At 33.4% G+C, this 25727-nt stretch overlaps 1 protein-coding gene across 8 annotated transcripts; it reads right to left on the bottom strand.

The window, feature by feature from the left end:
- Positions 1-1008: 1008 nt before the first annotated feature.
- On the bottom strand, positions 1009-25041 carry LOC121259389. Of its 8 annotated transcripts, none has more exons than XR_005939579.1 (4): positions 25010-25041; positions 14473-14864; positions 1675-1768; positions 1009-1314 (listed from the first exon to the last, which is right to left on the bottom strand). XR_005939579.1 is itself a non-coding variant. In XM_041160957.1 (3 exons), the coding sequence occupies exons 1-3, from the start codon at positions 1884-1886 to the stop codon at positions 1077-1079; spliced, it is 348 nt and encodes a 115-aa protein (XP_041016891.1). In that variant the 5' UTR covers positions 1887-2157; the 3' UTR covers positions 1009-1076. The 8 variants fall into 8 exon arrangements, 1 of the variants encoding a protein (XP_041016891.1); XR_005939580.1 differs by lacking the exon at positions 25010-25041 and adding an exon at positions 15253-16293 and having other exon boundaries at positions 14473-14564; XR_005939582.1 differs by lacking the exons at positions 14473-14864; positions 25010-25041 and adding exons at positions 1871-1990; positions 2079-2139.
- Between the last annotated feature and the right edge of the window lie 686 nt (positions 25042-25727).

The following is a 25727-nucleotide window of genomic DNA, read 5'->3' as shown; positions in this document are numbered from 1 at the left end:
TCATGAACATGATGACAACAATTACGACAAATATTTTTAAAACTGAATAAATTCTTTATAGGTTTTGAAGAATACACAACACTGTCAATACAAATTTTTGTTTATTTTGATAAAGTTATATTGGCTCTTCAAAAGCCTTCAATCAAGTTCGATAAACAAAATATTGTACTAAAGATTCCTCTATTTGATATTAAATGTTGCAAATATTTCTTTGCTTCAAAATTGTGTCTATTGTACAACTATCTTCCAGACACATCTTTTCACCAATTAATAAACTCATCTCTTTTATAAAAAATTTTCATACGACTTCATTATTACAAAATTAAGTTTAACTAATAACTCCAAATATAATATGATTACATAATAAAGAATGAAAATTAATTGTTATGGTCATATACATCAGTGACTTTCTCCACACAATTTGAACTGTGAACTAATTTTAAAAAGTGCAGAATTGTATTCACCAATAATCTTGAAATTTTGCAACTTCGTATATCTAATCAGACTAAAATTTTAAAAGGATTACAATCTTGTGATGCTGACACATCTACCTTATACAATCCCATACAATTAATATATAATTTATTGGGAGGTAATCAATTTTCAATTCTTCATACAAAAGGTGACAAAGAAAAATCATTGCTTTATTACGATTTTGATTGGTTGTTTAATTTGTCGCCTAATAGTATTTTCGAGATTCATTGAATCAAGATGAATGTCATCATCAAGAATTTATGATAAATAATTATTACCAAAATCATCGAGGACAACAAATTTGAGTTTTGTATGATTTAATACAAATATAATAAGCAATTTAATGAAAAATAAGTATTAAAAATCAAACTAACCTTTAGAAAACAAGAATATTCATTGCATTTATATGATAAAATTCAACTCCATACAATATCACATAGAGTAACTTACTAAAGTAGAGAAATGTTACGTAAATACCTTGTCAAATATATATATATATATATATATATAAAATACAGCAATTAGCTAAAGTTGACTGCTGAAATTGTATTGTAAAATTAAAAAGAAGTAACAAGAAAATTTAAAGATTGTGATACATAAAACTAGCTTTTAAAAATCTCAACATCATTTACCTCGAATTTCTTGGTTGTTGCAAATGGTAGTACTCGACACGTACAACCTTTTCTAACCATACTTTTATAGGCACATGAGAATAAACATGCAATATGATTACCCACAAAGTTTATGTACGCATTTACAACAATTTTCACATAATTTCCTGCCCGCCGCTTTTTCATAATCAGAAAGACATTAACCATGCACCATACCGCTTGTTTCTTCCTACAAGGCAATTCACATGATCTTTAGTGGAAGCGAGACAAACAAAGCAAGAATAGAAACGGATAACAATCATGAACGCAATAAATTAAATACCATCACAAGCAAAAATATCTTTTTGCGCTTAGAAATTAAAAGAAATTCCATTGTCTTCCAAACCCTTATTCATGTGCTTTCTCTCGTTACCTGAAAGAGGATGAGTTGCCCCAGTTAGGACCCATATATGTGGAAACTGAGACTGGCCGATCGACATTATTACATAAAATCCATGAAAACAATATTATATAGCATACATGACATGTAGCAAAAAATAAAATCTCCCCTTTATATTATTAATATTCCTGAATCAGAACTCTTACATACCTCAAACCATCAATTAAACACCTCGATCCGCACACATGCATGCTACCCTCATCCAGGTATTTGTCGCTCATTGCATGCAGGTTTTTCTCAAAACCTGTGATCATTACAATAGAAAAGAGGGGAAAATATAAAATTGTTATGAATCAAGAACAAGCATTAATTAGCAATGCCAAATAGAATGTATGATAGGTATTACTTCCAGTTTCGTTCATACGAGTTATATCTTAGCAAAAGCCACGATGTCATGTCGCCCTTAACCATAAATTAGGCACACAAGAGTACTGATCTAGTAAAAAGCTTCGATCTCATGAACCAACTGCATGCAATCACGAAATTGTATCGTGATATACTTAAAAGAGTATAGAAATGTTTCATGATGCAATACAAAACACAATCAATAGTACCTATTGCTATAGATGTAATTAGATCTGCCTTGCAAGCTGTAGTCATACTTCATGATGAAAGCAAAGCCGCCCCCAATATAGATCTTATGGTGGATTTGTTAGAAATACTAAATCAGAATACGTAACAGAAGCGATATTACCTCCTTGATAAATCATAGATCTAATGCAGTTGTTCTATGGATTTTTTAGCATCGTTGTTTGTCCACGATCTTCCGTATCAATAGTGGAGCGTGCTACGTGGTAATACTAGAGCAACACTCACATGTTCTACAACCTAAGTGCTGTGACTAGAGAGAGAGAGAGAGAGAGAGAGAGCGAGCGTGTTGATCCAAGTAGCTCATCCAAAGAGAGGAGTGAATAGCCACTCTAGTGTAACCCTCTGGCTGGCCATTAAGGGCCAGTCATCAAGCCTCATGAAGCTTCATAACCCTCAAGAGAAGGTGAAGAGGCGTCCACTATGGGTGCCCCTTTCTTTCCGGATCAATTGGGGTTCTATGATCTACATTTCAAGGTACGTACGGTCTTCCCCTGTGAAATCCACTTATACTCATGATCAAAAGGTGGTATGAAGATCATCTTTGTAGATTCCTACTGCCAATAAATGCCCCAACCTTTTCACTCTTAGATGTTGGAAACGTACTATCAAATTCTCAACTGGGAAATAAGAATAGTACTAGAATTTCTGGTTTTCGAAATTACAAAAACCAAGTAGAAGAATTTTTTGAATCTAGGAGAAAGCACTGATATTGATTAAAACTTACTTGTTAGGATCTTTTTCTTGCATGGATATGTTTTCCATGGAATATAGAACCCAGAATTTATAGTTCAAATGTCATAACATTCTTGATAACCTTTGCACTATATATATATCGTTTACCTTACCAGATCAAAATTCTACATTCATCATATATAAAAACATCAAAATGTGCTATTATTGCCAAAAGAAGAAAATCAAATTAAAATAAACAAAAGTAAGGCATGATTAACGTTCTTTGTAATGACATCTATAAGGATAAACAAACAAACAGAGAAAAGATTCCACTTTTCCTTTTCAACTACACAATAAGCAAGCTGTCATCAGTGTTTCAAAGTATTGGTGCTCCCCACCCCCTCCATTAGTATTAATCTACTTTGTATTTTAATGAAAACTTATTCATTTAAAATAAAAGTTGCAAGAAACTACACCTTTTCAAAGAGCTCAATTAAACTTGAGCTGTACACGCTATCCATAATACAAAACTAAAGTGGGGAATATGCCTTTATTGGCAAATATACCATTGACACTGCACAACACAACCGTGCCTTGAGGGGCCAATTTTTAATTAAATTACTCAAAGTGCACCTCCTTGTATGGACTACTCTGCACAAGTTATACAAAAATTCCTAAGTTTTTTCTATATCCATTTCACTTCCAAGTTTCTACCTTTATAAAATGTATACACTAATTTCAGCAAGAAATCTCTTCATTTATAAGAATCCACATTTGTTGAACAAATCAATGCACACATGCGCATGTATATATACACTAACAGAAAAGGTGAAAACACAATTTATCATCTGAAAAAACCTAGTATTTCAAACACGCGGTATCAGATATCAAGATCATTTCATAATAGTGAGACCACACACAGCACATGCACACAACTTGCAACAATATCTAAATTCAAGAACTTTTGTGTTTGTGAATAAGCATAATAACCAAATGGACACATTCTTCTTTTTTCTACTTTTGTCATGGCACTAAATTGGGATGCATGTCATTCTTATTGCAAACCCCTATTGGTCAATCTAAAATGACGAGATCCATCAAGTACTAGATTCTATGCATGGTTTGATTTGTTTTAGAATATCCTGAATTCGACATCATATATATAGGCAGCCTTAGATTCAATCTAGAAGTATGAATGAACGATTAAGGCCTAGTTTGGATAGCAAAGTCCTCCCAACTCATCCCATCTCATCTCAATATTCAAAAACCACAAAAACAAACAATTTTCAATTTCAAATCTTCAACTTTTTCATCTAATCATTATCCTAATCATTACAACTTTTCCAAACTATAAAAAAAAAATCTATTTTTTTAAATTTCAAAATAAAAATAATATTAAAAAAATATATTTTCAAGATATTTTAACTTTATAATAGTTTTATTTAACTTTTTCTCTCATTTCTCAAAACCCCATAAAACATATTAACTCAAACTATTTTAATATTATTCACAGATCATTTCAATATTATTCATATTAACTCCTTCCACACCTAATTTCTCCGTATGTGTCATTTCATGATCTTATCGATTCAAGTATTAACAACTCTCATATTCATGGGTGCCTATTAAAAAAATACATGAAATACTACTCTCCTATCTACAACCTCTTGATTCCAGCTACATAAAAATATATCATCTCGTAATCATTGACTTTATTTGTTTTGCATGTAATTCTAACATAATCTTATGGAAAACGATAGGGCCACCGTTGTTAGACTCCATTTTTTAGTTCTGCTTGACGTGTGCACTCCATTGTGACATTTCTTTTATTTTTTTATTCATTTGCTTCCGTGCCCGAGCCCGTGCCCAGCTCTATTCCCCTCTACACATTTAGTTTTCTCGAAACCAATGCTGCCCCCGATTGACTGATCCCAAACCCCGACCGTCACAAGAGACCCATCTCCGACCGGCACAAGAGACCCCTCTTCGCATGGGGGCAACTCAGGAAGCTTCGTAATTTATTTATTACGTTAATGCATTACCACCATGCTAAAAACTATGTTCTTTATGTTGTCCAGTTCCAAGAGAAAGCCAAAGCTTTTAATGAAAAATATGAAAATCTTTAGGACTTGAAAAGGAATACATCTGTTTTTACTTTGTTTATATTTTCTCGTATTCTTCTCCTGTCAACCAGAATTCATCCACTAATGTATAAAATATTAGTTCCAATTAAAGACACAAGCATATCCACAATATCTCTTAAAAAGGGCCGATGGCCTTTGGTTTCAAGTCTTCTATTTTCAATTTGTATTTTCTGCATGTTTCGACTATCTTCTTGTTTTGTTGTTGTTGATTTGTATTCATTAGTATTTTAACCATCATCTACAGTCTGTTCGATTTACAGGTGCTTTTGCTTTCATTCTTGCTGTCCTATGGTTTGTTTCTTTTGGCTTATGTCTCGTGGTTCATCATTGTTGTGGTTGGAGGATAAACATAAAAGGAAAAGGATCACATCGTTCACAATGAATTGGTCTTGTACTGGGTTTGGGGGCAGTCAATCTGGGGTAGCACTGGTTTGGAGAAAATGAAATGCGTGCAGAGGGGAATAGAGCTGGGCACGGGCACGAGAAGCAAATGAATAAAAAAAGAAAAGAAATGCTACAGTAAAGCGCACACGTCAAGCAGGACTCAACAACGGTGACTATAGCATTATCCTAATTTTATATTCATGGGGGCTAGGAATCTTACATGAGTACTAGAATGGTGCATTGAGAAGGGTTGATCTTGCTTCTCAAAGAAAATGTTCTGACATGTTAGGCTTCATGGCGGAGGCTCTTTGTGTCGGTCGGTTTTCTACTAAGTCGTGTTATCCCTAGCAGGTTCTACAAGACATAGAGTTTGTTAGTGATCCTAACCATTAGAACTGTAAAGCATGAATAATAAAAAGCTTCATCCATGATAGCATCATATATATTACACCTCTTAAGATAAAAGTATTAAAAGATGGGTTGTCTAAGCAGATGCTAAGTAATCCTATTGTTGCTGGTTTTCAAATCACAATATGGTTAGTGGTTGTTGATTGGTTTAGCACTATCAGCACAATATTTGTAGTGATTCAATTTAAATTTGGTTAGTGCTCATAAACATTATTTAAGGCCTCATTTTCAATACTTAGGATCATGTCTCCAAGTTGATTTGTGTAGATTGAGGCTCCGTTTGAATTCGAAACTCACATTAACTCATCTCATCTTAGGATTACAATTTCTCCAAATTCCCACAAAAAATATAATAAATAATTCAACTTTTTGAAATCTTAAAACAATAATAATATTAAAAATAATATTTTAACAATATTTTATTCAACTCATCTAAAACCAACTAAACTCATCTCTGAATCCAAACGGGGTCCGAGTCATAATTTGTAATTTTCTAATTCAACTTACTAATGAATTCAACTACTTATATATAAGTTGGTGTGTAAAACAAACTATTTGTCGAATCTATTACAGTTATATATAAGAAGATCCTTATATTAGTCAAACAACCTGTTTTTTCAAAGGTTTTCAATAGGAAGAATCTTCAGTAAATCTCATGGTGCGATGTTAATTCCCAAGATCAATAATCCCCACCCATTTAAATATTATATAGATCAAAATGGATGGAGGCTAATATCTTACCCGCCCAAGAACTATCAAGAAACTACAATTGAAACAAGGATTCCTTTAGATATGTACTTAGCTTACAATACAATTAGGTGGGAGCATTCTTACTAGCAATATTGCGAATAATCAATTTCCTTATAAAGATATCATTATGGATTAAGGTGTGCACCTCTATAATCATCTCAATCAATGGTGAACTCCATGGTTTTTTCTTAAATACAGTGGCTTAAGACAGAACATTCCACTATTGCCATACTTATATGTCCTAGTCATTGAAGCCTATTTTTCTTGACTTAACAACATGGCAATAAAAGGATCTTTCAATTTCCAATGAAGATGTCATAAGAGAACAAATTTATCTTCTGATCTATGTTGCATATGACATTCTCAATTTTGAGGAGACTGATCTACGAACAATCTCCATGTCTCAGCTCAAAGAAAAAGTTGAGCTGAGTCGAGAAGGCCATGGGCCATGGGCCATGGGCCAACATTTATTTTTCTATTATGTTATTAGTGTTTTTACCTTGGGTTGTAACAGATATTGAGCTCGACAAGTAACATTTGGATCTTTGCATTTAATTTTCCTTTTGTTTAGCTAGGCCCAATACGGGACATCACTATGTAAAATGCCCAGAAGGGATCTATCGAAAATGCATTGACTATTTCTATTTTCTTCATTCTTCTTCTTCAATGCTGGAGGTGCTCCTCTCGAAATGAACGATTCTCATTGTACTTTTTATCAAATGCTTAAGGAGTGTTACAAATTGGTATTAGAGAGTTGATCCTGATATTGCTGAATTGAGTAATGCAAAACTTCAACTCTATTTTCAGAATTATCATCGCACACTCCATATAAAATACATAGAGATCCTAGAGAAAGGGTTCTCACAGTAAAGTTTTTAAACGGTGAAAATTTAAATATCTTAGTTGAACCTTCATACACCATTTACCACGTGAAGCTGAACATTGAATATGCATATGGAAGACATATATATATATATATATATATATATCAACTAGAGCAACAAAAATTGATGTATGGCAAATTTCTCTTGGAAGATGATGTTACACTGACGGAAACAAGGGCATTTGAAGATGGATATATCTTTCTTAATATGAGCATGAGTGAAGATTTGGACTCTATAGTTTGTAAAACCTATACTTTGTAAAACCTTTCTCCCTCTCTCTCTTATGGCAAAGAAACTAGCTATACCACTCAAATACCCCAACATCCATCCAAGCCAGCACCACCCTCTGAACCCTAACACTTACTTGGGTTACGTGGTATTGACAACAAAAATCTTGTAGTGCCAGTGGATTTGGGCCTTTAGGAGTCTGTGAGTGAAATCAATCTGGAGAGTGGGTTTGATGAAAGACTCGAAATTTCTGGTGCAAAACGTAATAAAAACTTGAGCGCCCAGAAGGTGTTTGATAAAGTGCTAGATAAAAGTGTGGTTTGTTGCTAGACTTTGTTGTTAGTTGGATATGATCAGTCAGGCCAGACTAAGGAGGATTAGTTTGTGTGCATATGTATAGAACATTTGCCTTAGGGTGACCATGAGTATTTTCTGTAAATGGTGGAGGATTTCATTTCTAAATTGAACCAAGTTATAATGATTAGCTCGCTCTCAACTTGTGCTCAAATTGGTGATTTAGATCTTGTTGAGTGGGTGATTGACTACAAGAACTCTAAAGGGACTAAAGGTTGAAATTTTGACTATAATATTAATCATGAGCTGGTCGAGTTGATTGCATATCAAATGTTCTACCCTTGCCTATAGGGTGCTAATATATTTTTCCTGAAGGCATATTATTATTCAATAAATGAGAAAAAAGAGATCAAGGTTTACAACCTTACAGGTGCTAGGGGAATGTCATTGTCAATATATAAAGCTAATGAGTCTATACATGCCTCTGTGGAGGCTTCCATGAACAATGCCTATGAAGAACAATAGCCACTTTATCTTTAGCACAAGGAATTTGTTTCAAGAAGTTTATTAGGCCTTGGATCCCTTCCACAAGATGTTGCAAACAAGTCATAAACCCAACGAGTTTGCCATGTGCCCTTCTAGCCTGGGCAAATCTAGTGGCATTGGATCAAGGAAGGAGGATCCACGTTTGTATTGGAAGGGGTGAGATCTCCACTTCCAAACTCTACAATTTATTCTTCATTTGCAGTATTCTATATTTTCAACCAAAAGGGAACTTTAGGATATCAAGAGGAAAAGCGCTACGCTGCATATGCAATAGTTAGTTGGGTAGGAAAAGGATGATTTGTTGGAGAGGAACCTCCATGTCCATGGGGCATTTTCTCCATGGTACATGTATCAAATTTTAAGGAAAACTAAAAGTAAAGGTTGAATGTTCCAGAGCGAAATTCTTTTGTGCATTACATGTACAAAGATTCAGACTAACAATTGTGAAGAACTTTTCTACTTCTGCAGTAGGATACTTCCTTCAAAGGCGATCTTATGCTTGCAGATGAAATTATTAGTCGTGTTGAATTTGTTCATCCTAAATCATTTCTACATTGAGATACCAAGCCTGACAACTTTCTAATGGGCTTGGAAAGGCATGGAAATAAGGTGTACATCATTGATGTTGGAACTAAGAGATAGAAGTATGCCAAAATTAGTGGAAGGAACATCCTCGTCTTTGAAAGGTGTGGTGGAAGCACTAGGATTCCAAAGGCTCAACAGCCTCTTGAGGTCTACTTTGAAAAGGAAGGGTTTGTCACAGCTCAAAGAAGTTCAGATGAGATGAGATGAAATGTTTTGTTGAAAGTTGAATAAAATATTGTTAGAATATAATTTTTTAGTATTATTTTTATTTTAAAATTTGAAAGAATTGAATTGTTTATTATATTTTTGAACGAGAATTTAAAAAAATTATAATGATGAAATGAGATAAGATGCTTTTATGTATTCAAACCCACCCTTATTTTCCTGTTATGTTATTAGTGTTTTATTTATCTTGGGTTGTAGTAGATAGTGGGATCGGCCCATAAGAATTGGAACTTTGCATTTCATTTTCCTCTTGTTTAGCTAGGCTAGGCTAGGCCTCGTACGGGACAACACTATGTAAAGAGCATTTCCATGCTCATACGGGATCTATCGAAAATTCACTGAACAATTCTGTTCTTCTTTTTCTTTGTCGGAGGCGCTCACCTCGTAGGCTCATTGTATTTTTATCAAATACTTGGGGAGTACTGTAAAACTCCACTATTAAGAACTAAGCTTATTTCATCTTTTTTTTGTTTTTCTCCTAATGTGGTAAATGTTGTATTTTCTATCAGTAAGTGAGAAGGACCAAATCATGAATACCCTAACTAGAGCTTAAAGAAGACAAGCTTTCGACAATATATTTAGGCATAACTTTGATCTCTTCTCATCTTTGAGAATTAGACCACATTGTGCCTGTAGGGAAAATTATAATATAGGAAACTTACAGCGATGGCAAAAAGTTCGACTAGCAAACTTACGCCATTTGTAGGAAGAATTCAGCTAAATAAGAATCCTCTTCGCCGTCCCAACCATTTGGTCTCCATCCTTTTATCACCCAAGCGATCATTAACAAAGGGTAGCGAATTGACACAAAGTGGTGCTAAAGTAGCTTATAAGGACTGCGTGTATGCGAATACCTAAAGAGAAATGGGCCGGCCTTGATTCGGAGAAACTCAAAAGACTGGAACCTAACAATGTTATTAAAACAACTATGGCATGTGTGTGTACTAATAAAAGCCACTAAATTTGTTCCGATTGGGTGAGAAGCTACCTCGCTAAAATAATTAATAACTTCTACGAAAATAAGACGTGTTTTTTTTAATCAGTAACTCCTAGCTAGTTTTTTCATGGGCATGAAAAACAATCCTAAAACTGGGTTTTTTTCATAAGAAAATGAAGTATAATGTTGCCAATGAGTACCATATATTCCAATGGTATGACATTAATGGAACCAATTGTGACCTCTTGTGGGAGCTTTTGATAGAGATACTAACAAAGACTATCTGGGATAACATTGGATACTAGATTGTACGTTAACATTAATCAATTGCTCTAGCCGGGCTTTGCCTCCCATACCAAGTCCTATTCGGGAGATTTTGCAACGAAACAATCAAACAAGGTCTAACATCGATCACTAATGTTAATGATCATGATAGACTGGTTTTCCAGGATTCTCCGAGTAAATCTTTTCTATAAGGACTACTCGGGAAAGCTTGCTAACCCGAGAGTACTCTATAACTTTTGCACAACCCGCTGGTTCAAACAGCAGTACTACGTTCCAAGCTGATGTATACATAAGTCCGGCCCTCATTGTACTATCCAAGCTGATAACTACATCTCGCACGTTCAATGCATCTGAATAATTTAAAAACCACCGTTTTCTTCTAATACCCTTTTTCTGGAAGCAACGGCACAATCTTTCACTAGTCTCAAAGCATAATGGCCTACAATGTATGATCAACAGCAAACCAACGATAACCGCCACAGTCTTCAATATTTTGAAAAAATATATAGAAGCAATAGATTCTCTGGATGAAAAAGGACCAACCACGCAAGTTAACAGATGTTAGTTTCTCCAATATTATATCTAAGTTAATTAACTACTACCTTCCAAAAGATTTTGATCTTCTTTGTCAGGCAAATGGCTAGGGAGGATAGGGGGTCTTCCCGAGAACCTTTTAACATATCAAGTCATTAGCTTGCAAATTTGCTCAGGCTTATAATTTTGTTTTCCCTAAACTACCTATTATTTGCCCTAATTTACCATGATGTTGCTATTTTCTTATTGTTTGCCTAATATTTGGTTTGTGTTCTATTGTCTTGGTAGTGGAAGAGGTTGTTCCATGTAGTGTTATGCTTGATGCTTTCAAGCTACTGTACTCTTCTACTTGAATGGACGCTGGCTGGTGCTGGCTAGTTGCTATCATGTGTGCCTCGTATGGACGGCATTGGGGTCTTGTGCCTCACTGTTGCTTTCATTGTGCCCCATTGTGCTTCCTGCAATATTTGGTGAATCATGTGTCTGCTGTTGTTGTTGTGCACCGGTCGTTTGTAAATGTAGGTTGGTGTGCCTGTTTGTGTTCATTTGTGCACCCTATGTATAACTTTGCATATATAGTACTAATTTTCTAGAAAACTGATTCTGTAGCTAGCATGTCTCATTAAGACTTTTCTGCCTGATTTTGTAGATTTGCCAAGCCATGAACCGGATTGTACTTGATGTCTGCTAATTTATAACTAGCGTGGTGATGTGTTCTCGATCACTTGGAAATTTAAAAACAAAAATAGATCGATGGTATCTAAATACTGAAAGCAAGCTTTGCTTCGAACCCCTCAACCGGAAATGTTAATACCCCTCCTGGTAAGAAAACTTTCCAAAACTGAACTTAATTAGGATTTGACTACGTACTTATCGACTTAGATATAAGAGGCATCAACATAATAACAATACCAGTACGCTAAATGTATTGGAGATGTACACAATACCACTAGCATTTTGTAAGAAAACTGTCTGGATGGGCTTGTACGTAATAGCTTCAATAGACTAATCAATTGGAAAATATACTTGTGTTTACTCTAAACGTTAAAGGATTCACGCATATTGTGCATGCATGTAGTGCTCTAGACTTAAAAGTACATCAGCTTAAATTCTTGAAAAAATGGAATAATGAACTCGATTATGAAACAGTCATCAATTCAGTATAACTTACTAAGAGAAGACGCTAACACGTCCCACATATATAGCATAGCAATATATTAAACTCTAGGTAGAACCCCAAAAGCAAAAAAATAAAAATGATAAACTAAAGTAATGAAGTAATGTGCACATTTTTTTTAATCATTTGAGGGGAATTCCATGGAACGGATGACACCCCATATATTAACGAATCACTATCACTTCGACATTAAAGAGAAAAATCATATATATTTAATTAAAACTCAATTTCAAAATTTAAAGAATTAAAACACTAAAAACAAAGCATGCATGTATGAACAACAGTACAGCTAGGGGTGGGCAAAATTTATGAGATTCCAACTCCAGCCTAATTTCAACAAGCGGAGTCAGAGTTATCGGGATTCGGAGTTATTCCGACTCCAGTAGTGGAAGTTCAGAGTCGGAGCCCATGTGGGCTCTGAACTCCAACTCCGAATTCCAATATTTTTTTCAAAAAACATATGATCAATACAACATCGTTCCATTTCAAGAGGAACAACGTCGTTTCGCTTAAGAAGGGGATGTTTTGGTCAGGTAACGGAATGACGTCGTTCGTGAAGAAGGGGTCCAAAATGCAAAACCCCCTTCTTTTCCCCTCACTTTCGCACAACAGTCCCTAGTCTCCCTTTGTCTCCACACAAGTTCATCTCCACCGCCATCTACCATCACCAGAGGCCCCGCAAGCCACCTTCGGGTGTTCATCAAAAATTGTAAGAATGATTTGTTGTTCCACTCAAATAGATTTGTTGTTCCCCCTCAATTTGTAAAAAAGTGAAATGTGATTTGTGAAATGTCAAGGATCAAACAATCCTCCTCCTCCCTTTGTGAAATGTGTATGATTTGTTATTCATTTCAATGATTTGTGGATTGCATTTAAATGATTTCAATTTTTAGGCTGTTAAAATTAAGAATGGAGGGATTTAGGTTTTGGAAAAATTGGGTATTTTTGTTCTAGGTGATGTTTGCTCGAGTGTCACTCAAGCGAACATCACACAGATTCATTCGATGGAGACCTCGCTCGAGTGTGACTGGAGCAAACGTCGTACAGATTGTTCAATCGAGCCTTCGCTCGAGTGTAGCTCTAGTGACATCACACAGATTGTTCGATCGAGCTTTTGCTCGAGTCACACTCAAGCGGGCATTCATTTTTCTTGTATTTTATTTATTTTTAAAATCAAACACAACTAGACAAATATGTTTTTCCTTTTCAATGTGTTTTCAATTTGTAGATTATTTTCATAACATGTTAAATGACGGTTGTTTGTTAATTGTTTCAAATTATTTGCTCAAATTATGGATGTTACACTACCATCTCAAAGTTATATCGTATATCACTTGGCTGATAGTTTAGAAATCTATAATTAAATGACTAAAGAAAAGATAATGCATCTGTTCAATAAAAATTCATGCAAAAAAATTCCAAATCACTATTGAGTCATCGACTCAAATGCATAGACTATCAAGAATGATGCGGGGGATTGTGGCTATGTCATATTTCAATGAAATCATGACATTAGTAATATTTTGGTTCTGTAAATTTAAATTTATTTTTTGCAATTTGTAGTTTGATTTAACCATTGTATTTAAATTTTAGTTTTTTTAACTTATTTTTTATAGTATTTTAGATTTTTTAATTATTTTTCTAATATTTTTAAACAGGTGTGGGTCAATCTGAGTTTCAGATTAGATTGTGGGCTCAAGCTCAATTTGAGTAGGCCAACTGGGCAAGCCCATCTTCTATTCCGAGCTTCGAACTCCGACTCGGAGTTGGAGTCGAAGCAAAGTTTGACTTCCGACCCAAGTCAAAGTCGGAGGTGGGCATTCCCCCTAAGTATAGGGATTTAGATACTCCTACCAAAGACACCGCATATAAGAATGTTGTCGAATATAATAAAGACAGTTCTTATAAGATGTACTCCCATCAATGCTAAGACAAATCTTGTTTCAATGCTGTAGAAAGTCTAATGAAAATTATCCAGTTGCATCTTGGAAACACAAAACCCAAGGAAAAATTATCATTAGACTTAATTTTTGGTGGGAATTTTTTATTCCATTTAGCATGCAATATAGTAATTTAACCACACATGGAAACGATCTCACAAACGACTACAGAAAATAAAGATTTGTTCAAGAATAAGCCATCTATTTCTCTTTGGAATTGCGAGGTGCGAGTCTAGAGATTATAAAGAAGTAACAATTATTGTTTAAAAGACGCAAACCAAACACGATCCATTAGAAGGCAGTAGAAAATACATGAAAATGATGCTGCATGAAGTGAAACAAAAATAGGGTTCTTGGAACACACCGGGACAAAACCTGTTTGACAAGTTTTCTTCGGAGAAAGATTTCGATCTGATGACATTTGAGTTGACGGATCCATTAAATATCCTCGCCGGCCTGCAAAACCTCAAAGAAACAACACGGCTTCTTCTGTAAAATTCTCATTAACATGACCTAATCCAAAGGTTTTACATCTGTTCTACGCATAACATGTCCCATCAAATCAGAACATATGATGAAAAATGCTAAAACTTGTTTCAAAGATCATATCGAGATTAGTTATTATCTCCAAAGACCCATTAGTAAGGCATGTAAGTGACAAGATTAGGCTAGATCACTTAGACCTAGAAAACCCTTCTGTACTCGTGCCAAAACAATAGGGTTTCAAACCCCATAGGAACAATAATATATATATATCTGAAAGGAGATAACGAGCAACCAAACTCTGGCTTGGTTCAGTTGAGAAAAAAAACCCCATAAGAATCAAATCTCGATCGGGTGAAAAACGCATGCGCAGGAATTAAATAGGGGAACGGCGCTACAAAGATGATAATAGTTCTAACCAAGAAGCTGGAAAGGGTGAAGGATAAAAGAGGGTTTGTGAGGACCATACTACTCCTACATAACGTGAATGGTCCCGTGATATAAACAAGGTTTACCGCCCCAATCCGCACGGTAAACAGCCTTACCTTGTTGGAAAAACACCATCAAAAGTCACGCTTACAACAATTAAAACTATAATATATGTAATTGCACATAAAATTATTGGTGGAATTTGAAAAAAGGAAAAAAGACGACGAGTTACTATTTTTCATCACCCATTCAATCCCCTATTTTCCTGATGAGCTGCTCTTGAAGTTGGAAGTCCCACAAAGCCAAGAAGAAGATCAGAGATAATATTAGAGTGAGATTCTGGAACAAAAGACAGGACGGAGGGGATGATAATATTTTGGCCTTCTCCGGCACTGGAATCTGACAGAAAGAGAAGTGAGCACGCAAAAGCAATAGTATAGACTTATACCAAGTGCCTCTGTGTGCTCACTCTCTTCTGTCAATTTCAATGTCCCAGAGAAACAGAAATTAGAGAGAAGAAGCAAAAGCGATGAAATGAGTAAAGATATAAAAACTTCCCAAATGTGGAAACGAAAAAGTAAAAGATTCAGAATATATACAAACACAAAGAAGATAAAAAAAAAAAATATATATATATATATATATATATATATTGAGTCAGATCTGAGACGCAGTAGTGAGACACGTTTAAGGAAATAAACCAAAAGTGACTAGCAATCCGTGATCTCATTTTCTTTTGGTGTAAAACCGGGAAAATAAGGATTTAGGGTTTTCTAGGACCAAGAAAAAACCCCAGTAGCCACGCGCCATAGAAATGAAAAGCCCTCTCTCTCTCTCTCTCTCTCTCTCTTCATTCACCACAGCCTCCCTTGTGTCGATCCCCTTCACCCTCTCATGCATGACATACAGATGTCGGTGACACGTCGCCAAAGCCTGACTTCTTTCAGAACAATCAAACAGTACCGACGGCGACCACAGAAAATTGCACCAAAAACGGCCAAATACGGAAAGGAAAGCTGTGACCTATAAAAAAAAAGGAAAGTGAGAGAGGAAGGTGGAGAGAGAGAGCAGCTTTTATTGTTTGACAGAGAGGGTCACTCGCTCGACTGACTTCAACTATTCAACTTCGCCCTGCTTTTGTTTTGTATTCGCTTTTCGTCCGGCTTTCCCATCACGATTCACGGCTGGCAGCTCGGTACGTGTGTGGACTTGCGTGCGCGTGTGTAGAGGGGTTTAGTTCGTGTTTTTGGGGAAGACAAAAGAGTAGACGAAACATTTTCGAGGAGGAAAAGAAAAAAAAAAAAGGCGAGTCTTGGGGTTTGAATACGGATGTGATTGGTTTTGGCTCAATATTTCGAGGCCTTATGTGTAGTTCGTCGACTTGTGATAGACGGGCTCACGTAGCCGTTAATTTGACTCTGACGCAGACTACTCCCCACCCTCCGATTATAATGATGTGGGGTCGCTGCTACTGCTGCTTAATTAATGGTGTCTGCTAGGTAAACGGGTCCGATGAGACTGCGTCATTACGGGAGACAAAGTCTAATTTCCAAATTAATTAATGAATTTCATCTGCAATAATATAATATTATTATTTTCTTAATTATGAGAATTGCAACCGCTAAGCTGTCACCAATCACTATGAGACACCGCACCGATTAAATAAGTCCAATATTAACGTACAATGACTGCTTACCAGTACACTAGTACTACTGCAGTCCAAAGATGAAATTTGAGTGAGTGAACCAGGAATGCCCAATGTCTATGAGTTAACCCTACCAGCTCCGTACTCCAGTCGTTACAGCTTTGAGCATTTATTAATTATAATCCCACGTTTTCTTTTTTCGTTTCCATCGACGGAAAAATACATGCAGTGGTTAACGTTATGTTTTTCCTTTTCTTTCTCGTGATCTCCATCTCTAATTAGCAAATGATAAGTTGATTAAGAAATAAATCAAAAGAGGTAAGTTGTTGACGATGAAAAGGATAAGATGCAGGGGTACGGACCACATACAAGATGGGATGGGATGTGACTCATTTGATAATACTATTCTATATATATATATATATATTGTGTTGACATTTATGCATATTTTCTCTGTACCATGATATCTTTATATTGAAAAAGGCCGAGATCAGGATTTGATTTGAGATTAAAAACAGTTGCCCTTAGTACTTGGGCTTGACTAATTTGGACATGAGTTGAATAATGTTTAATTTCTAGAGTTACCTTTTAATTTCTCTAAGCCTAGCTAATATATAACTGACGTTGGATAATACAATATTAATCAGTGTCATGAATGTCGACGCGCGCATCATGTCCAATTAATTGCATGTGACCTTGACCTGGTCTTGTTATGACCATATATTTTCGAAAGCTGACCATGCAATAATTTAGGTTGGATTGTCTTTTTATTGACAAAGGAGCATGCTTCCTTAATGATCCAGTAGTATTTATTTCATGACTGGAAAAATTAAGGAGTACTCATGTTAATTCCTATTGATCTTTTTGTATCGAGGATACGATCATGATGCATGATCATCTCCGCGCGCGCTGTGTATTGGTAATAAATCGTATCAAATCTCAACACGATCGAGTATCTGATCATTTCGTAAAGCAACTATTTGATGGGAGGAAAATTCTTTATATATATATATATATATAAAAAGATCAGAATATATATTAATTTCACGATTCTAGCTAGCTCCTGATCGCAAAACACCTAGCTACCATAGCTAGCTACTTTAATTGAATTCAAGGCCAGTATAATATTACGTTATTATTACCGCTCAATCACGCATCATGTGAATCTCGTGATACTGTCACGAAGTACTAAATCAATGCATGCATTTTAGATTGTTTGGCCGAATTGATCGTGATTGTTTCATGATCTTGAAGTACTGACTAATTGGCTCGTAATTAATGACCTAAATTTCGTTACTAATTATCCTTTTAGAATATCCTCATTGACTTGGCCAAAGTTCAATGATAGATAAATTTTAACCAATATATGCCAAAAAACCACCACATTAAATTTGGCATCTCTATTAAATTTTAGACTTCTGCTACAGTGATTCTCTAAATTTGTAAATGAACAGTAGGTTAGTCAAACATTAAAATATTCAATTCTCACTCCTCTCACAAAATATGTAGGTATTTTTTGTAATTAAGAAATTTAGTTCGATTTATTGTTATTAAATATAAAATGTGATAAAAATAAATTAATTAGTTAATATTAATTAGAATATTAATTATTAAGTTAATCATAATGATAAGTTAATTATTAATATTAATATTTAATAAATTTAATAAATATTAATTTAATATAATTATTATTAATATTAAATTGATAGAATTATAAAATGTGATACAAATAAATTAAATAAAAAAATTATTAAATTAATAATATTTTATTATTATATAGAGAGTAAATGGTTAATCCAATGTGGAGATTGAATTTAAATAGAATAGACAAATATAAAAAAGTGTGATATTATTTAAATTTTAAAAATGAATTTGATCAAACCAATAAAAATGCTCTTAATATATAATTTTTTTTAACATAATAAAGCGGAAAAATAAAAGATTTAGTCCAAAATAAACATGCAATTTGACGCCATAGACATATAGTCTGGTGGCATAATATCCAAACTTTCAAAATGGAGCTATGAATTCTACTCCCTCTCCGACTCAAAAGATAAATAAATAAATGTACTTTTGACATTTTAAATGAGACTATAAATGCATGGAAAAGGCAGGGAACCTGACCCGTAAAGAAGGGAACATGAAGGGTCACCTTAGGATCACTTGTTTTAGGTGAAATATTTATTGCCTTGGCCCTTGGGCAGATTGAGAGGGGACCGATTATACCTTATTCCACTATTTTGCTATTTCTTGTACAATTTGCCAGTTATTGCTGGGTTCTTTTCTGGAACGTTTTTTCCTTTCTTAATTTTAGTTTCTCCGGATGGATGATGCTACAGCCCCCGCTGGGGGCTCCCCGTTGGGATGTAATGTTGTTTTACATGTGTTTTTTTTTAAGTTATTTTTTATATAGATTTTTTAATATTTTTAAAAAATAAAATAAATTTAGAATATCATTAAAAAAACACTTCTTTAATCAGAAAATAAAAAAAAAATCATTAAAAAATACTTCCTTAATCACGAATTAATAGTATTATGAATATTTTTTATTTTTTTAAAATATTTAAAATTGTTAAAAAAATTTATATATATATATAAAAAAAAAAAAAAAAAAAAAAAAAAACTTAAAAAAACACGAAGAAATACAGCGGGAGCCCCCGAGCGGGAGATCTAGCATTTTCCTTCTCGGGATACTAGCTAGCTAGGTTGATAGATACATAGCACACAACTACTTCATGATCAGGGGCCAGGGCCACCAGGTTGAAAGAACATCATGTCTGGCTCGCGCGCGTATACTGCGCTTTCTCAAGGTTAAAAAGGTTATATAGGATCGAAAATGATATAAGCTATAAAAAAAAAAAAAAAACACACACACAATTATTTTATAAAGGCTTAAACCTACGGTACCGTAAAACAGAGTACATTCCTTTCTTTTTAATGTAACACGGTCACTAGAACCGGCCGGACTTAATTATTATTATATAAAAAAATTAGATTTATAAAAATCGCGTTAATTTGTAAACCAAATATTTCCCTTCTATGAGTCCATCGATCTCTTCGTACGTAGCACATCCGTACATGCATTAAGTTTGACTATACATGAGTTAATACATGTAACTTCCCGTATATTCTCTAACTTGCTCCTTTTCATTTAAGAGTAATGTTATTTAATTTGCACAACCGGAAGGAATGAAAGAATTATCCCTAGCTCATGATGGTAGTTTAGGCTTTAATATGATACTTCTCGTATTTATTTATATGATAAATAATAAATAAATAAATAAAAGTAAATAAAGAGACACATAAATTTACGTGGTTGAGTATAATATTTACGTCAATAGGTTGTTTAGGGAAAAAATTCATTATAATGAATGATTTTATAATCTCTTATAGTTTCACATATCTCACAATACAATGAAAGAATTTAAGAAATATTTTTTAGAGTCACTATATGTGGTGGAGTTTACACTCAGAGAGCTTCTGTGTAGAGAGTTTGTAGAGAGTTTATCTATTTTGTGGGGATCTCCTCATATATATAGAAGTCTAACTTGTCTTGTGAAGTCTTTTACTTTTAGAAGCTTGAGTCTTTTACTTCTAGGAGTCTGTCTCTCTTCCTCTTAGGAGTCTGAGTCAATTTATCCTATCTTTTTTTGGTTTTATTTCTTAACTTGATTGTCGGCTTTATCTTGATGTTAAATTATAAACTACTGATTTACTCCCTATAGTTATATACATGATTTTTAAAGTGTACAAGTCTCTCGCATTTATTTAAAAAAAAAATTAGAGTCCATATTTTAAAAATAATTTTTTTATATAGATCTGAAGTTTACAATTATTTTTTTAAGAGAAGACACAAAATTTACGGACCCTAGGACTAAAATATCATTTACTTCATTTAAATACTTCAGGAGTACTATTCTACTTTATTAGGTAGCAGCCTGGTCGCTTTCGTACGTGGACCACTGGGTCGTTTTGTCGCTCAGGTTGACAAATCTATCCCTAAAGGAAAAAGGCTAATTAACAAAATATAAATATTTGGATGACAACCAAATTTTATAGAAATAAAATTATAAATTAATATGATTTATTATAATGTATTAAATTGTAAGATCTTTTTCTTTCATATAAAATAAAATTAAGGTATCACATAACTTACAAGTACGTACCTATAGCTAGCTAGTTCTTCTGATCTCTGGTCATAGAAACATATATTTATTAACAGTTAAGAAAATGGTGACAATTAAAAATATAAGAGCATTCACATCCGTTTTTCTATAAATTTATTTATAATTTAGTTAAAAATTACACTTCTTAAAATTTTCTCATGAATTTTACTTATTTTTTAAAAGTCTCATACATCTCACTCCCTATTCTTTTCTTAATATTCTATTAAAATAATATTTTTTTTATATTCATTGTTTATTATTTTTTCCTCTCACTTCCCTTTATATTATTTCTTATATTCCTCTCACATTCAAAAATCAAAAGTTACTATAGGAAACCGATGTAACTCATTTTTCTTCCCTTTTCATCTTTTTTCCTATAATTTAAAAAAGAACCGCATATGAGAAAGCGGATGGAAATGCTCTAACAAAAATAATCTTTAGAATAAGTATCATTAATATTTAGTACTTTTTTAATTGTCAGATCATAAGTATAATTTACATTTAAATGAAACTATCTATTTATGTATAAGAGTATTATAAGATATTTTGATATTTTATTTATCGATATAATCTCTATTCTTAAAACACAATGACCAAATAAATATATATTTCATCTGAGTTATGCCATTATATCTTCATTATAATTGATTTAGCCAAATACAATAATTGTGCTCGCTCTACATACCAGTAATAAGCTTTTGATCTATCCATAATTAAATATTATAATTAGTAAATATTATATCTACCCATAATTCTAAATACAATTAGTAAATGACAACTAATGCCAAGTTAGAGAAAGAAAATATGAACATACGGGATTAAGCATCATGATTTATGGGTTTTATGAACATATACAAGAAAGATCGATCAAGGCATCAAGATATATAATTTATGAGTACTCCGTATTGACCTTATATTATGATTCGATTGAGTTATTGATCTATTAATTGGATCGCCTCAAAATTTCAAATTGATCATCATTTAGTATCTGGGTGAAGGAAATGAGTTCATTATTTATGTTAATTAATTAATGATAAGTAATTAATAAGATGATAAATTAAACTTTTCATTCATAAATTACCTTCTTCTTTTTCTTTCACCTTAAACTTTAAAGAATTTGTACATACTCTTTAAACTATCCAGATTTTTTCCGCTAGATGTATTAATAATGAAGATATCGCGCGTGTTACTTTCTGCTAGCTTCCGATTTTCAGTGATATCCTCTTTATAAGTTATATCCCCACGCCCACAGTACTACTCCATGGCACCTGTGTGCGTGTGTATATACGTAAATTTATATCATTTTGTCAAGGAATCTCGACAAGTGGGCAATTGCAACCCCATGCATGTGACAAGTCTCATGAGTCGTCTGCAATTTGCATGTAAAGTGGGGTACGTATGATTGACTATATAATATTGTTTATCTCTTTATAATATATATATATATATATATATATATATATACACACACCCACCCACTAGGGAACAACCCCGAGTGCATTAGTTCTAGAGTGCTCCTAATATAATGATTTAAATAAATAAATAAAAGTGAACAAATCAGTAGCTGATTTGTCTGAGAAAAAAATATATAAGGTTAAAGAAAAATAAAAAATCAAGATTAAAAAAAATTAAATTTCAACAAAGTAGCTAACTGCATGGCTATTAAGAGTCTTTTAGTAAAACATGATATTTCATTAAATTCTACAATAGAACTACACGTCAAATATTCAAGGGTCTTAAAGACCTTCTGGTAAAACAAGATCTTTCATTAAATTTTACAAGAGAGTTACACGTCAAATGTTCAAGAGTCTTAAGAACCTTTTGGTAAAACAAGATCTTTCATTAAATTCTACAAGGGAGCTACATCAGCCTACACGTCAAATGATCAAGGCCGGTTTTAATGGCCTTTTGGTAAAATAAGACTTAATAGACTTAACAGAAAAATAACAAAAGTTACTATTTACAGTTAGATAGCTACATATTATAATAGAGTAGATATATATATATATAATATAGCCATATAAATGATATAATGAAACATCAAATAATAATTACCACCTGATCCGTCGATTGGTCTAGCTAGTTTTCTTCTACTGATCCGAAACTTTTCGAATGTGGACGAACTTAGGACGGGAATTCCCATATGGGTTTTGGTGTGTTTATATGAGTGTATTTATGTTGAGAAATAATAGTTAATGCGGTCGTGAGTGCAAGTATTGTGCAATTACTTTGAAAAAAGTGAATAAATACGGGATCCACATGATAAAAAAATTAATTTTTTAATAATGGACATCACTCTTTCAAAGTGATTGTACGACGCTTGAATACTTCACGATTGTATGTAGCATTACTCATTTATGTTTGCGCATGCACGTAATAAAATTTGCTTTATTTTTCTAATTTCGAGTTCATATATTTACTTGTGTATTATATTTCAAATAAGAAACTTATTATAACTTATTCTTACAAAAGAAAAAAAAAAATCAAAGGAGTATTAAGAGAATAGAATTATAAACTAAATAAAATTACTTGAATTTGCAAATATAAACGAGATGAGGCGGATAATGCTATATTTTACCTAATTATATATAGAATATTAGCGATTCATGATCTCGTGCAAGGCAAAAAACCATCCAGCTTACAGGTCTAGCTAGGCTTGCAATATGCACGCTAGTTAAATACAAGTGAAATATATTTCTCAATTAGTCAAAAGGTTATTAATTAATCAGTACCATCCTTGCGCTAGCTATCCTTTTAACATAAACAATATGAGCCATCATCATGCAGCCAAGTGGAGAGAGATCAGATCCTAGAGAGAGAGAGAGTTGAGTACCAATTGCAAAGAGAAATGATATTTGTAGTTAATAGTCATAGAGTACGCAAGTGCTGCACACTTTTTTTAAAAAAAGTTAGTAAATATGAATCTACATAAAAAAGTTAAATAGATGGAAAAGGATGAACATTACTTTCTTGGAACTCAATGTATAGGTTTGCAAATGTACAGAAAGCTGTAATATATTCACATGCAAGTATATTCATCCTAATTTCATATTATGTTACCACTTATCTCTCTCTCTCTCTACTTTTGCTTGTCAAAGCAACTTCAATGTAGTTGCTTTCTCTGTCCTACAAACCTCCTTTTTATAGGTTAAACCATTAATTGAATTGTATTTTTTCCTCATATGTAAGACTATTTGTAGCGACATACATTCACTGCAAATAATTTTTTTTTAATTGCAAATATATCATTACCAACGAATTGCATTCGTTGGTGTAGTACATTTGCAACAGATGCAATTCCTTGCTTCAGTACGTTTGCAACAAATGCAAGTCATTGTTGCAATACATTTGCGACGAATAGAAATTGTTGCAAATGTACATTTGCAACAACGAAATTCGTTGGTAAAATGAAATATTTCGTTGGTAAAAGATCAATTACAATGGTTGCATATATCACCTATATGGACAATAGGAGTGAGAATATATGTTTTTTGCAACCAAACATTAATATCATTGCTAAAAGTCATTATTTTCAACGAAATTAGTATAGACATGATGATTCACCAACGCGGCAATTCCGAGAGCATGGCAATGAATATGTTCGTTGCAACGAAAATATGACTTTTTGCAAAAAGCATTTCCTGTTGCATGTAGTGATATATAAGATCGATACATGCATGTATCATGGTCTGGTTTGATATATTATACCATACTGAAACCGAAAGAAGAATGGAACTAATTAAAGAAGGTTAATATATATAAAAGAAAATAAAGCAACATTAATTAACGGTACTACTAAAAAGAGAATACATTATATAATACAAATTCATTAGTATTCGAATCGTAGCTAGGTTTCTATATACGGTCTGCACAGGTAATTAACCGAATGATTGAAAAAACACATCAGGCCGGACTGTTTATTAGGTCAAATTAAGCTAGCCAGCTAAGTGTTTTTAATTTTACACTAACTGCCACTTGATGAAAGATAGAATCGAACCATCTTTTAGTGGGTTTCGCATCATCATCCAGAAGTAATATTTTGTTCCATATGTAACGGTCGGTGGCTATGACTCAGATGCATGATTAACATTATCTCCGACTCCACTTCCAGATTCAAAAAGAGCAACAGTATCTGATCGATCCAAACTGTTCCTGATGATCAGCACCTATACATATACATATATATATATATATATATATATATATATATTCCTTTTGCGTAAGAGGACAAAAGGAAAGTCACTTTTGCTAGCTTCACGAACCATATGATCACCAAGTTTAATAAAAAATGCGCGTCATGAAGCTGTTTCACTTTAATTGCAGCAACAATATTTGACCAAATATAAAGTAGTATATGAAAAGATCCATAAAAGAAACACAGAAATTAAGATTAATAATGGGAGGATTCATCGAAAAAGACTTGGAATTATTTGGGGTTCAACAACCCCAACATAAAAAAGGGCAGTCCACTAACTTTGCGAAACTACCCAAGTGGGGGGCAAAAATAGAGGTGTGGGGATTGCAGCAATAATTACACAAGTTAACTGATGAGCTTTCATTTAATTTATCAAAATGAAAACTTCAGTGTTCGCACTAACTAATACAATTAGCAGGTTTATGCATGCTATTGGTATGAATGTACTTCAGGTATTTTTTATAAGGTGTGGGATGAGGGGTGGAGAATAGTAGCTGATGAAAAGAATTTTTCAATAATTAATGAGTTTTGCTACTCATCATCCCCATACACCACACTTTTTTTTCTTTTTTATTTATTTTTTTATTTTTCTGATTTTATTTTCTTTGAACTAATTGAATTTTTCGACTCATCATTCATATATATATCACACATTTAATAAGAAAAAAAAAAGTACTGTATGTGATGTGTGAAGATGATGA

The sequence above is a fragment of the Juglans microcarpa x Juglans regia genome, chromosome 4D (assembly GCF_004785595.1).
Source record: "Juglans microcarpa x Juglans regia isolate MS1-56 chromosome 4D, Jm3101_v1.0, whole genome shotgun sequence".
NCBI classification, from domain to species: Eukaryota; Viridiplantae; Streptophyta; class Magnoliopsida; order Fagales; family Juglandaceae; genus Juglans; species Juglans microcarpa x Juglans regia.
This window is presented reverse-complemented; position numbering and strand designations above follow the sequence as displayed.